The sequence below is a fragment of the Dicentrarchus labrax genome, unplaced genomic scaffold (genome assembly GCF_905237075.1).
Source record: "Dicentrarchus labrax unplaced genomic scaffold, dlabrax2021, whole genome shotgun sequence".
Taxonomy (NCBI): domain Eukaryota; kingdom Metazoa; phylum Chordata; class Actinopteri; family Moronidae; genus Dicentrarchus; species Dicentrarchus labrax.
In genome coordinates this window covers 9,879,881-9,895,797 of record NW_026136703.1, presented here as the reverse complement: position 1 = coordinate 9,895,797, position 15,917 = coordinate 9,879,881, and the positions used below count along the sequence as shown (strand labels likewise).

The following is a 15,917-nucleotide window of genomic DNA, read 5'->3' as shown; positions in this document are numbered from 1 at the left end:
TGCATTTGAATTGCAGCTCGGCTGTACAAAAACAAACATAAATCAAAAAAGGGAAAAAAAAGAAGAAAAAAAACAGTGGCGGATTCTAGTCGAGCAATTAGCGAGTGTCAGTCAATGTGGAGGTAAAAAACACACTAAATTAAAAACATTGTCTCAAACACACGCAGACACACTATCACACACACACTCATACACATAAAACCTAGCTGGCATATACAGCACACACACATATATATGTTTTTTTCAATTTTATCATTTAGTTTCTGCCTGAAAACTCATCAAGCTTAAGTGCTCGTCAGCTGCGGCCAATCGGAGAGCGGCAGGCCCAGGGTTGCCGTGGCGATACGCAGGGACATTTAGAGGACTCCGATAAACTCTGCCATTTAAAAGGTTATGACAATTAACGCGGCTCTCTGCAAATTACCACTGCCAGACCTTTACCCACGGACGTCTCTCTCTCCCTCTTATCACCCCGCACCCAGCCTCGCTCTCTCCCTCTCTCTCTCGCTCTCTACCTCCTCCTCTCTCTCTCGCCATATGCCCTCCATTTCCACAGCCTGTCCTCGCTCCCTCCCTCCTTTCTGTCCACCCCCTTCCAGCCAGCAGCACTTTTATTATCCTGTTAATTAACAGAGTTCTTCACTTAATATTCAAATGGTGACCAATTAATGACATTGAACTTTGGGCGCCCCACCCACCCACACACAGTGCCCCCTGCACACACACACACGCACATGCACACACACACAAACTCCCCTCAAATCTCACCACATCCTATTCACACTCTCTTCACACGCACACTCCTTCCTGCCTCTCATTTCCTCTGTCCCCTCAACTTAGCCTCCGTCCATCCAACTCGTCAGCAAGGTGAGCTCCCATTTCCGTGTGAGAGAGAGAGAGTGTGTGTGTGTGTGTGTGTGTGTGTGTACATTGGGGGGCAGGCACGGTGATTGAGGCAACAGAGCAAGTATACAGCGAGGGGGTAATAAAGCCAGGGGGGCAGGCCGCAGAAAGGCTCGACGGCCTTTTAATTAACCTGGTGTGATTAAAAGTGGGGGTGGCGGAGGGTGGGGGAAAGGCCCTGCTGCTGCAGTCGGTTGGGGGTGAAGGGGTGACAGACAGGAAATAGGAAATGACACACTGGAAGTGGTGAAAGGAAAAGGACCCAGGTGATGTGCCAGTATGTGAGCACCCTATGCTTTGTTGAAAGCTGCCTCTAAAGACCAGGAAAAAATTATTTACTTTACTTTTGTTCATATTTAAAGCAACTTGAATATAGAATGATCATAATGAGAAAATAAAACTCATTTCTAAATTAAAAATTCAATCCTGAAAAATGTCACAGAGCTGTTTTTATTCGCTTTAGAAAAGCTGATGTTTTTGAGATATGTGTTTTTAATCTTGAACCTCTCAGTAAAATCTTAAAACCTTCGAGTGCTCTGAACGTTTCATATAACACGGTACGGTATGTCACTGGAGGGCACGCATCCAGCATTTATTGTCTTTTTCAAAATAAAATACTATTAAATGCTTGACCTCCCAACCTAAGTCTAAGTCTACACCACATGGTGGACATGTGACATTGTGTTCATGAGCATCACCAGGAAGTATCTAGACTAATGAAACAGCTTCCTTCCATGTAGGTCCCTGTAAAGCGAGCTCATCTCCTCCAATCAGCTGAGAGCTCCTCCATGCTCCAGCACAGCTCCCCAGAGCCTACTCTCTGACAGGAAGAGGAAATAGTTAAGGCCAATAGAGGAAACGACCGGTGGGATCAGTTTCACACAAGAGACTGGATAGGAGGGTTTCACTACGGGGGAGTAAATGTCACAGGGAATTACTTCCTTCTTCAGAGACCAGTAGTCAGGTCCAGACAATTTTGCAATACACTCAAATACCACCCAATGGCATATTCACCGCACAGTTTATATTATACTAAAACATGGCAAGGCTATATTCTGTTACATGTAATTACTCTCTAAACATAAATTTAACACACTGTTTCTTGGTGAAAAATTAAATAGTGGGCGCTCCATGGAATAGCTGATCAAAGCCAGTACCATGTTCTCACAACATTATGAGTTTAAGTCTGGCAGCTGGCCAATGTTGCCTTTCCCCTCCTTTCTTTCTACCCCCTCAGTCTATCCTGTCACACTCCGGTGTATACTACCCAATAAAGCAAACAAGCCATAAAAAATAATCTCCAAATTCTTGAAATTACAGCTCTCTCATTTCCGTTTTTAAGAGGTAGAAAGTATTAGACAGTAACAAAATATCACGCACTTCATCTGTTATGCGTCAAGTCTAATATAGCCAGAAAGAGGAAAAGAAAGGGCACCGATTTTCTCCTTTTAAGCGATTTGTCTCACGCTGTAATTGAAGCCAACAATCAGACCAAAAACATTATGGTCATGATATTTATAAGGTCTGCTACAAATATACTTCCAGAAAAGGGGCCACATTTCTATGGCTTTTAAATAGTTTTTGTCCACAAAGCAGAAATCATTTTATATTGCAATTTTAATGAGCCTTGATTCAACAGTAGGAAGGTGGAACATGACATGTTAACATCTAAACAATAAACCCAGCAGTGCATAAGGTCAAAAGGTCTTCACAATCAATTAAGTATATGTGTCAGTGTTTCTGAGAACTACAACTCACAATCAGCAATTTAAAAAATATCTGGTGTTCTCAAACACCCACAGCACTCAAAAACCACAAGCAACCACCCACGTTTATTTTTTTGCGATATAATAAATTTCCTTTTTTTTCTTTTTTTCAAATCAGCCTTGATGTCTTAGAAATGTCTTTTTAGCTTACTCTGCTCCTTGCAATCAGATGAGGTCACAGCAGTGCAATAGACTCAAAGAAAGACGGCATTTTCACTTCGATTTGTTACAAAACCAGCTAATAGCGGTCGGTTGCAGAGCAACTTTTGTGTCAAAGGCAGCTGGAATAGTTCCATCAACTGGAGGATGTCCTCTGGCTAGGGTTAATGGGAGTGGAGTGGGGGGAAAGGGAACTGCGGAGAGCGCCGGAAGAACAAAATAAAGAACTTTTCAGCTCGGATTTCTCAGAGTAATGCAGGGTCAAAAAACAGGGGTCAAAACCACAATGACATCCTAATCTGGCATGCGCCTGCAATTGTGTGTATGTGTGTGCGTGTAATCCGTTCCGTGTGGCTCACATCATGTCTCATTTCAGCCCAGAATCACAGAGAAAGGTCACCATTTGACCTTTTCACAGCTCAGAATTGCTACAGCACACTCGGCTGATTAGTGTACACACAGACACACATAGACACACATATACAAAAACTGATACAAAGACGCACACTCACTCAGAGCAGAAAAATGAAAGTAATACTGCGCTGAGCTGAAAGTACACCAAATCTTCTATTTGTAATCTTGGCCAACTGCACTGTGTAAGTTCAATTTCCAAACATGTTTACTCTTGGATCCAAAATCAAAGACAGGGACCTGGATTCTTTGTTATTTAAATTTATTCTGGTATTTTCTGGCAGTCTTTCTCCCGCTAAATTCCTCTCAGTCAATCGATGGACATTTAACTTTGTCTTAATGCCACCGCACACAGCTAGTTTTTGTTATGTGTAAAATGTCATGTTTTTTAATGATCAATAGTGTGCATTTTCAGTAATTACTTGAACATAAACTGCTGAAATAAAGTGACTGCTTGGACCTGGATTTTTTTGCACTTGTTACACAAGAAGGAGCTGGTGTGGCGGGGTGCAAAAAACCCCTGCCTCTGTCTCAAGAAAGCCTATTAGCCTATTGCCAGCTATATCACGCATATATCTGCCCTGTTAAGTTTCAGATGAATTGCAAGTTGGAAAGATTGTCCTTTAACTGTACTTGTCCATTACTATCTGGGTTTCTTGTTAAAGCTCATTCCCCACACGGAGCCAAAATGTAAAAATGTAATGTAAATGTGAAAGTATGGGAGCTAGGAGCTAGGAACCCCCCAGTCGATGGAAAGAGTGGATGTAGTTTGTTTTATCTATAGTTTGATGGCGAGTAGACAGGAATTAGGAGATGTTGGCATATTTCCTGCTGTGTTTGCTGGGACATAAAATGCTATATAGCTCTAAGACATACAGTAGGAAGGATTTCTAGATTAAAGGTAAAGACAGCGGGATGCAACATTGATGCAATGGCTGCTGAAGGAATTGTGGCTTTTATGCGCCGTTAACAAGCATGTGTGCTGATTGAAACAGTTTCCCTTACAGTAGCGTGCATTTATACGGTAACAATGAAAAACAGAGGGAAAGCAGCTCCCTGGTCACCACAGCAGTTGGCATAGCAACCAATATGGGACCTATCAGCACAGGTGAAACAGGGCTTTGGCCAATCAGAGTGCTTGGGCAGAACTACCTGGTGTATAAATGTCAGCGTGGGTCAATTGCCGCCACATCATCACCGATGATGAAAACACACCATTACTGTCACAAAATGTCAACGTGGCCATGGATCTCAGCCTCTCCTAGTTAGAGTGAATAATGTTTGTTCAGTAGGCTGCACGGTCTGTGTGTGTCAGCATGTTAAGTGAGGAAACAAGAGTAAGTGCTTTTTTTCAGTGTGAGACAAAAGGCATGCTGGCTGAAATGTTCGCTCAGTATGAAAATTACTATGCTAAGACTAACGATTTCCTTTTTTGACAACCTGCTTTTGTGCTCACAATAGCTTTTTGCTTGGCTATTTGTCTTGGTGTGCTCAATATTCAAGGCTGTCTAAAAGAAGGTTTAACTACATCTCAGTAAATCACAGTGTAACTACCTAGACAGACACAACGACACCACTGCCAAATGGCATCAACTAGTACAGATGCTAAATAAGTCTATTCACATTTGTGAACTACTAATGGCTGACATGGTGTCTGGGCCAAAAAAAAATTACTTTTGAAAAATAGTGCTGTCCATGCTGCTCTGTGCTGTTCTTTGCAGGGATTCATTGGTTCTGCGTAGCACATTTTTCTTTCAACATCCTGATCTGTGCTGTGTTTTATGTATTCTATACAGTTCTGTCCTGTAGGGATGAGCTGTCAGTGTTGATATCTTCATTAAAACAGCTCGATATTGTTTTGTCATTCTTCTGTTGTTCATAGATAGGTATAAAAGCAGAAATCACTCTAGCACAAGTCAAATTCCTGCTTCAAATGTTTTACCATTGGTTTTACTTGAATAAAGTAAGGATTACAAGCAAAGTAAGTACCAATAATAACCTTTGATCTCAGAATGTTAAATTGCTGATGCATGCATCTGTAAGCAACATTTTGGTGTTGTAGCGAGTTTGCATTTAATTAATTAATATACTCTTGGGTATTGCAATCTTTAACAATGCACAATATTTTAGGTGTTTATATGCCGTGTATGTAAAATATACTATTCTAATCGAATCTATTCTTTAAAGGAAACATGAACTACATCTCAAATGTTTTATTTTCGTCTGAAATGTAGTGGAGTCAATTTACACTTAGAATACACAAGTAAAGAGCCGAAACTGTACTTTAAGCACAGTGCTTGACGCCATTACACTTCTCTTCTGCTCCATTAGGATTTGAATGAAGTGGAATCAGGTGTATTTGACATGTGGTGTACCCAGAGCACAATGGATAACAAAAAACAAATGATTGGATATGGACTAATATAGCCAATATTGTTGAATTACAACATGCCTTTATCTGCCCTGATACTGATCTTGCAGAATGGCTCGGGGAAAACCTACTTAACTCTTCTGTCTTTTCCTGCTCTGCTTCTTCCTGTTGTCTCTTTTCCCTCCCTGTTCTGTCTGATCTTTCCTTTCCTGTCCAGTCCTGTTGTAATATCTCCCATCTTGTACTGTTCGTTCTCCTGCTCCGTTTTGTTCTGCTCTGTTCTGTTCTGATCCGGGGCAGGGCTGTAAGCCAGAGTCACTTCATGCAGGCTGATAGATCCCTCTGGCTGCGGAGTGGATGGGAAACACATGGGCAGCCTTCACTCAACCCAAAAACAACTGCTTGAACCCAGCTTCCCACTGGAAAAACTTCTACAGAACATCAAGCTGAAACTTGGCAGGACAAGTGTAGATCCATAACTATGGAACAGGCCCTTTGTTGTACTGAGGACTGGGTTTGCACAGGCGGGTTTGTGTACATAGAAAATGTATAATATATGTTTCTACACTATGCCTGTCAAATCTGTGAACTATTACATTCAAATGTCCTGTTTCTGTAAAGTAAGTGTGTGTGTGTGTGTGTGTGTGTGTGTGTGTGTGTGTGTGTGTCTGATAGAGAGAGAGAATATGAAAATACAGAGAAACACACAGAGTGAGATTTACCTAAAAGATCTCTCATAAATAATGCTAGGGAATAACGCAACCTATACACCAGGCAAACATTTATCCCTTAAGATGATCTCTTCAATCTACACCACCACTAAAATATTCAAATACAACCCATGGAGAAAGATTTGGATGAAATCCCTTTCCTGCTTACATTTCAAATTTTATTCTTAATGTGACATCTGATAAGTGACATCTGCATAACTATTTGTAACTGATATATTTATTCATATTTATTTATTGAGTTATGGTAATCGTTTCCAGTTTCGCTCATGGCATGTAAAGGGGACTTTAGACTTGTTTACAGCTGAATGTCTTGGTCAGTTTTTCCACACAGGAATCAGTAAAAGTGGGTGTGTGGATCTCAGAGTGTGCGTGCGCTGGTACCTGTTGCGGCGGCGGTCGAGGCTGTAGGTAGGGGCTCTGGGTCGGGCCTGGAGGGGTCTGTTGAGGGGGGCTGAAGTACGTAGGGGTTCCCTGCTGCCCCGCCTGCTGCTGCTGCTGCTGCTGGCTGTAACCCCCCATCCCCTGCTGGCCATATGGCGCCACCTGCTGAAACGACCAATCACACAACAGTTAGAGGGGAGATATTAAGGTCACAGCTGATGCTGAAGAAAAACTTTCACTTTAAATTAAAAGCAATGCAGATAGGCTGTCAGGTGCAATTAGTACAGTAGACTATCACATACAAGTAGTAGAGTCTTCTAACCTACAATCCTCCTGGAATGATTGGAAAATAAAACCCAAAAGATTCCACGTGGGCCTCTACAAACTGGCCTTGATCCATATTCCACTCCATCTGATTGTCCCTGAGCTAAAGTTCTTAATTTAGCTCAGACCAGGCTGCCACCCGTCTCCCAGCAGTCGTCTGCCTAATGAACTCACACTGCAGAGAAGTCTAACTTTATGTCCTCTGGCTTGCCAAATGCATCCCCCCTCTACATTATCTCTGTCTCGGTCAGCTCACAGATGGGATGAGGTGTGTTGGATATTACCGCTGGCCGGTCCCAGGCCGTAGAGCTAATGAGGGACACATGGATGAGCCGGGGCATTCCAGAGCAGTGCAGTTAAAAAAAACTAACTTGTGAGGGCAAAGCCATGCCAAGTGCCGATGCTGCATTACACAGTGGTTATGAGAGAGAATGTGTACAGGGAGTACGTGTAACAAGCTGGCACTAATACAAATGTAGTCTAAATCCCTCCTTGTCGTTTGTTATGACTACAGACAGCGCCAGGTGCTCCTCACTCCTCTTAGGATTTCCTATGGAGGCTGGGCTTTTCTCATTCACACAGACACACAACACACACACAAAAGCCAAGAACAGACTATTAAACAACATTTACGACCGCTGGTGAAGCCGTTTGACAGCACTTTTCATGTCATATTTTTTCCCATCATGTCATGTTGCTTTTTTATCCAGTGACAACCAAAATTGCTGCCACAAACTCATTAAACAAACACACAGACTGTAATTTGAGGGCGCTTGCAAAGCTCATAGTCCTCCTCTAGCCGTTTGCCCCGGGTCCTAAACTTTGAGATGTCCTTTTAAATCTTCCTTGGCAGGCTTGGCAAAGTAAAAGCATCTCTCTCTTTCTCTCTCTCAGAGTGATTTATATCTCAAATGATAGTATTATAGGGACTCTGTGACGTAACTACTACACCACCGTCTTGTCGGATCAAAAGCAAAGAGCACACATCCAGAGTTGTAGTTTTACAGTGACTGTTATAAGTGAGAAAACCCACTCATAAAAGCCCTGTTGAAACTGATGGCTGCTGTAAAATATAGTGAAATCTGATCTGGCTGCACAGGGCAAGTGGAGATTAATACGTTAGAAATAGTTTTGAAGAGTAACTTCCTTTGAGTGGGTGTTAAAAAAGAAATCTTCTCGCTATGCTGGCAGAAGCTTTTTGACTCTCTGAATAGAGATGATTGGACAATGTAGAATACTTTTCACTTCAATGGAAATTTGATTAGAAAGGACAGGTCTGTGTGTGTGTGTGCGTGTATGTGTGTGTGTGTGTGTGTGTGTGTGCTGTGTGTGTGTGGTGTGCTCAGAGTGTGAGAGTGTCATTAGGCCGATGAGACAGACAGACAGGGGTGAGATCAGTCTAGCTGGCAGAGAGGTTAATAGCATGGCCCTGCTCATGCCAACAGCACCACTGGATTCATTACTGCCAGCCAGGGCAACACACACACACACACACACACACACACACACACACACACACACACACACACACACGCTTACAGACATAGTATTCACTCGAATTAATGCACATGAATTCAAGTTGTCTGTATGTAGGGATTAACTAAAGTAAGAAAGACAAACATATAGTCTCTCTCTCTTACACTCACACCAGCATCATTAGATGTGGATCAAAGCCACTCTGATAAAACAGTAGCAACTCTATCCAGTGATCAGTGATGACAGGCTGGTGTAACACAGTGGGTCTCAACTGGAACACTACTGTTCTGGGATTGGCGAGGATTAGGTCGCCATGGAGATCGAGACCAGACAACCGTGGGTGGGTTCCTTTCTTAGACAAATACAATGACAGGCAGACAGACAGATATGGGCAGACAGTGACAGACAGACAGGGGAATAGATAGATAGTAGGTGGAGAGAATGACAAAGCACACAAAATAGGGTTAACAGAGAATCTGTTCTTTAGGTTTGTGCCTCCAAAAAATCCTCATGGTGCTATAAATAACCTTATTACAAAGCATGAAGAGCTAATGAATAAATAATAAACTACACTAGTTTCTGTTGTCTTTAAAATTGCCAGTTTGAGTTGCTGAGATTTTATATGTAAAAATACACCTGGGACACAGCTAGCAAGCATGCTGGAACAAGAAAGCGTGAACACACCAGCGTTACGTCTGCTGCCTCTCTTTGCTTTATATCAGTATAAAGCGTCCTGTGACTGACTGAATAAAAATAACTGCGTAGTGCTTACTGTATAATGTCATTTCCTGGATTTTCAAGTCTGTAAAGAACTCCACTGATGTGCAACGTTTACGGGTCTATACCTTTTTTTACTCATTACAATGGATCTTTTTCACAGCAGACATTTTGGCATGTCATTGCACGAAAAGCGCAAGTGGCATTAATAACATTAACGATGGCTGCGTACCATTTGCCAGATCCAGGGCCCTTGCAGTGTGCACGCTAGCTTACTGGCATGGCATACTGGGACCCTTGAATGGAGCAGAGCCATCATTAATGTAATTAGCACTGTAACATCTGTTCCTCTCCTGCTATGACAAGACAGAATGTTTGCTGTGAAAAAGGCCAACCAGCACTGTTGAACAAGTTAGTGACCTGTGTGACTGACAACAAATTTGGTGACTTTTTCCAGCAACCAGGATCATATCAGTGTGGTTGATGATGATTTTTAAATAAACTCTCTTGTCTCATGTTTCCAAAACACAGATAGCTCCCTTCCTCCCTTGCATCAATTATATGCAATGATATCCAAAAACACAGAAACCCTGTCTGTGCAGAAGAAGTGAGCTCCTCTTGTTTATGCACCACAACATAAACAACGGCATGCAGCACCAACTCCACTTGCACACTCGCTACACAAACAGTTAACATTACAACACCATTTCTGGAACGCACAATGCATCATCTTCTTGGTTACATGGGGCATAACAACACACAACCACACAGAGAGCCCATTGTGACATGACAATGGGTTTTTGCAGGGAACTTAACAGGCCAAGATTGCCATGAATGGATGAATCAGAGTGGTTCATCCATTCATCCATCATTAAATATCAAGATAAGAGGTATTCACCAGCAACATTACTCTCACTGCAAAAACTGTGTCTTAAAGGTTTGAGGGACATTCATGTGATTTGTTGATTAGCATTAGTACTTACTCTATCTCTGTATCGTCTGGGTGTTTATGTTGGAACACTACAAATCCCTTGTTTAAACACTTGATGAGGCAGTGTGGTTACTGTAAGTGCAGCCCTAAACTATGCGTCATACTTATTTTCTTCAATGTTGACATCTAGCTCCATTTCAAGCGTGTACAGGGGACCTTTAAAGAAGGTCCATTTTCAGTGTATTCAAGAAGAGAGACTGACAGATATGCAAGCAGGTAGACAGGCAATCAGGTAAGCAAGCAGAAGAGACAGACATGGAGACAGATGAAAAAAGAGACAGAAATACCACCAGTCAGTCAGTCAAATAGGCACAGAGACAGCAGGCAGACTGGAGGTCTAACAAGTAGCAACCTGTCACAGTGGCTTTGGGAGGGAAGAAAGAGTCATTCAGATGCAGCTTCTGTTTGATCGCTGGGGGCGACTGTATGAATGTACTGTACCTACTGAGTACACACCAGCTCACTGAAACCTGATTCTCTTTGACGGAGAATATGCTTAGTGATAAACAGACTTGCTGTGCTGTTGCTTATACCAATAAAAATAACTGCTGGAAGTAGAAAATAAGACCATTTTCTGCCTTTTCCTTCCACTCAGGTGTGTGGAAGCAGACAAAATAACAGTGTGATTTATCCAGAGTGTCTTGGCAGGCACACGGTGTCAAATAAATGTCTGTAATGAAATGACAACAGATGTGAAGTGCTGTAGGGAGAAACGACGCAGAATAGACGTCCTGCGAAGCAAATAATTCACCATAAACTGCAGAAACAGTGTGATGAAAACAAAAGCCTTGGCAACATATTAAGATACAAAGACACAAACACTCACACAAACAAACACTGAGAAGAACTCAATCAAAAATCTATCAAAACAAGAGTCATATGAAAAGGCAGACAATATCTTCTTGCTCTGCAAATAGAGGGAATAAATAGCCACGCTAACCCTCATCCATGGCAGTGGTGAGTGTGTGTGCGTATGTGCACGTGTGTGTGTGCCTTAAATCAGCCGTTTAAAAACCTTGCATGGAACAAGGCACTGCTTGTTATTCAATTGGGCCGATGAGCAATAGACAGGGATTTTCATAATTCTGTCAAAGTGGCGATACAGCTGGCTGGCAACCAGGACCACAGATCGCCCCTTTTGAGTGACAGATGGGATCAGCCAACCAGAGCGCTAGGCAGAGCCACCACCCACAACCCCTAGACACACACACACACACACACACACACACACACACTGAGAGGCATGACAGGCACACACAGGCACCGTATCAGCATTAGCATGCTGTCATGCTAGTTGCCCACCACAGACCACAGAAGTGCCAGCTTGAAATAAAAAAAGAACAGAGAGAAAAGGGTTACAAGTAATAAAGAGTCAGATGAGCTGACAAAGAGTGAAACAGAGGAGAAGCAACATAAAGCATGATACAGACATGTGAGGAGACACAGATACGGTGGCAAAGGGAGATGTTTAGAGAGACAGAGATGGAGAGATAGGCAGAGAGGAGATAGAGGAAGGGTGTTACAGACTGAGATACTTACAGGGATGGATAAAGAGATGTTTCAAATGATAAAGACAGAGAGAGACGGATAAAGACGGTGATGCAGACAGAGAGATATGCGGAGAGAAAGGGGCAACATGGACAAGTGTATAAGAGAAGCAGAGGAAGGAAGGAAGAAAGAAGAGGCTTAGAGGAGGGATAGGGATAATGCGAAATAACAATGAAGACGAATGGAGAGAGGAAGAAGGCCTGAAAGAGCTTCAGGTTCTTTTATACTCACATCATTGAAGGATATATGAAGGGTAGGAGAGACAGATAGACGGATAGAAACTATAGATCCCACAGGAACACCAGGTGAATGTAATTAGTTAATTACCATTAACAAGCTGGGACGGTACAGCATGAGAAATACTACACACTAATTTTAAGTGACATAACTATGTATACTCAAAAAAGTGAGTATGCATACTAAAATCACTTTTTTGCCCTTTTATTTCTGCTGTTGATGCACACTATTGTCCCACAATGCCATACACAAAAGGAAAGGGAGGTCACAGCTGCTAAAAGTGTTAACAAAATACTGAAGGTGGTGACACAGCTCAAGAAAGATCTCAAGAAAATAAAAAACAAAACATAAAATATCTGAAAAAAAAAAAACATTTACTTTAATTAAGTTTCAGTTTGATGAGGTAAGTACACATGCTGTATAATTGTTGCTGGTATAAAGCAGTATAATATATTAATTCACCTACTGCATCAAACAGTATACTATAAAGATTAGTATATACCATATACAGTTACTATGTAGTGTGAATTTGGGACACACAAACTGTTTAAAACCATCAGGTGTTATTGTTTCCATCCTGAAAGGAGGCGCTAATCAGTGAAATGGCCTGTTCTCTACCACAATTCCATACTGCATACTAAAAGTATACAGTACAGTACTTCATGTACTATATACTATTTTTATATATATATATATATATACTACTATTCCTCATAGTAGACTATTTCAGCAGTTAATATACAAATATTTAAGTATTTGGTCATATTATACATATTGTCTCTATATTTTACATTTGTATATTCATACTTTGCAGTCACGTGATTACCATGGTTACCTGGCGGGCAAGAAACATATACGTTATATTTACATATATCCGTCACCTTACACCGCACAAAAAATGAAAGCCTACAAAAGTATGGATAGCTATCTTTTTTTCAAGAGTGGATGGGTTAACAACGCTGTCGTATGGGAGGTGAAAAACAGGAATATCTTTATAATGAAAGCAAACGTGAGTGTTACTAGTTAGCTAGCTAACGATACCCGCTAACGTTTGCTAATGTTTGCATGTTTGTAGTTATACACAAAGTGACATCTGTTCCGTCGTGTGATGAAGTCTTCATCTGAATATGTACACCCTGCCTGCCGGCGAATGACAGCTTCATAAGTAACGTTAGTTTATAAAAAACCTTATGCCAACTAGTCTGTATCATATATGGCTAGCAGGATGTCAAACATTGTAGCCTACCTGATTATCCACTCCACATAGCATCAGACAACAGACAAGAGCAGCTGGAGCAGCGAAATGCCTTTAATCCTGTTAGCAATCTGTTAGGTTGTAACGTTAATGTAGTAGTAATAACTGTACCATAGTAACGTTATGTATGCAAAGCAACTGTAAGTAAGTAAGTAAGTAGACGCAGTACAACAGTAACGTGTGTACTGTAACATGTATTCTTCTTCTCATCATATCATATCAAATCACGTACATATGATATATATATATACTTTGTTATAGTAAAACTGTAGTTGTGACGTCACGTGCAAAGTATGAATATTGTCTATTTTTATTGTTTCTATTTTTGTCTTTATTTATAATTTTTCTGTTGAATTGTGAAAAATTGACAACCTACTTGGCAATAAACCTGATTCAGATTTTTGTTTAACTTGAAGTGATTCAGTACAAGACTATTGCTGTCAGACTTGAACAACAACAAAGGGAAAAGGAAAATATTTTAATAAAAATTCAATGTGTTTGTTTGCTTGTTTTTCTGCTGTTTTTTCCCATGATTGCGCAGATCCTCAGTTTCCTTTATATGGCACTGTGGTACAATAGTGCCCATCAACAGCATACTTACATATTTGGGTATACTTGATTATGTCTCCTTTCCACTGTGAATGCACAATATACTCAAAACCTGCTTAAATGTATGGTCTGGGACACAGCTCTGGTGTTCCTGTGTGTGTGTGTGTGTGTGTGTTTGGCTGCACTGACGAAATGCACTGCCATTGTCCCTCCCAAAGTTTGACACACCCCTGATCTATACGGATGGAAATGAACAGGCAGTTAATAATACCACTACCAAATAATCCAACATCCCTGCAATGATTGTAGGGCATACTGATGAAAAGAAATGATAGAATACACTTTTTGCACTATATTATATTTATATCCTGCAAACTGATGGATGCTGTAATGTACCCCATACCTGCTTTGCTAACATTCGCATACATTACGCTAAGAGCCCAATGTCATTGATTCAAACTGACATTTTTATAAATAATATTGTCCGAGTTTCATTACGTAACTTGGCACCAAGCTAAACATATCTTTTATCACTTGAACTTAATAATTCAAGGATAGATATTGATCAAGAACTTGTTGTAGCAAGTTTGATGTGTTTGTCCCAATGGCAGCCATTTTTCTTCAGTACTGTTTGCAAAATAAGTCAAGGAAAATAAGTCTTGTATTTAACAATCCTCTAACCATTTGGAGGTGCACCAAGTTACTTATGTAAGGAGCTTTAGGGGTAAGAAGAGGCCAAGGTGTGTGATATAAGCATGCAGAACTGTAAGCTTAGTTACTGTACCTACTGACAGACAAGTGCTCTTTTAAAACACAATTATACTCACATGGGTTAACTGCAGCATCACTGGAGGGATGGATGTGAATGCAAAAAGCAGACTACATTAAAATAATTACATTTGTAAACAGAGTGCAAAATGAAATATGATTTTTTTCCACACTCAGACTCTCCAGCAGTTCAGTCAAACCTAACTTAAAGGCAGATAATCAAAGGAAATTTCAGCTAGGGAGCGCAGCAGGGAAACAGTAAGGGAGAAACGGCAGTGTTGACAGATGTGTCAGTCAAAAGAATGAAAAACTATACCGGCATCAAAATAGCTCTGACAACTTTGGCATTCGCCTCATCTATTTTTCTAAAGCTTATTTGCCATAAGTGGCTGAAGCCTTTAAATTATCCAACTGTAACATTTTTTCAGCTGACCGGCATCTTTCCCTTTCCTAATGCTGTCTGATCTATCACACATCTTAAAAAAAGAAAAAAGACAACAAGATATTGACAAAGTGACATAAAACCAATGAGTAAAGAATGCAAAGTCTCATGTTATACAAACGTCACGTTGGAAATTAACTTAAAGTATCACATCTTCTACGGTATATTTCTTCTGGAATGACTGATAAACCTCCCGTGCTGCTGATGAGCTGTATGGTGATCATGCACTGTATGTGCGTTATGTAAGTTTTTATGTTTTCACTCCACTAATTTTGTTGAGCGATGACCTTCGAGCTATAGTGGTGGTGAGCTGAAGCTGCAGCCTCTGCCGAGGACACGATTGTTGTTTTCTTAGCTCTAATTGTGCAACTATAGTAGACAAAGACATGACACAAAAAAAACTATACTGCACATTTCCAGGTTGGGAAAATAAATGTAACATGGTAGTGATATCACCAACCGCGGCATCCGTGGATATAAAAGGCTCATTCTAAGGCAACACAACGATTCTTATTTTCAGGTGATTACATGCTAATGAAAACATAGTTACCCATATTATAATACATTTCTGCTAATAGCTAAGTCTTACACACTGGACCTTTATAATGAAATGTGATAGTAAATGTATCCTTTAAAAAATCTAAACCTAAATCCTATTTGTCATTTTTTGGTGATATTTTCATTCACCTTTTTAAATATATATTTTTATATAAAAGATTTTACTCTTATTAGTAGGAGTAGTATTTGTTTTTTTCTATTTTCTATTTTGTACTATTTGTCTCATTAGTTGTTTTTTTTTTAGCAATAATTAATATGGGATTTGTGTCATGGGTTCTTCCCTTTTGATTAGTTGTTGCAGCTGGTGGATTTAATATAAAGATGCTTTCG

General features: G+C 40.6%; 1 protein-coding gene across 6 annotated transcripts in view; it reads right to left on the bottom strand.

The window, feature by feature from the left end:
* LOC127358496 (AT-rich interactive domain-containing protein 1B) overlaps positions 1-15,917 on the bottom strand; it is a 174,110-nt gene that overhangs the window by 121,278 nt on the left and 36,915 nt on the right. For 5 of the 6 annotated variants that reach the window (XM_051391654.1, XM_051391639.1, XM_051391649.1 and 2 more), the window contains exon 3: positions 6,723-6,887. In XM_051391654.1, coding sequence (XP_051247614.1) covers positions 6,723-6,887 — 165 coding nt within the window. The remainder of the gene's footprint in view (positions 1-6,722; positions 6,888-15,917) is intronic. The other variant, XM_051391652.1, reaches the window with a different exon arrangement.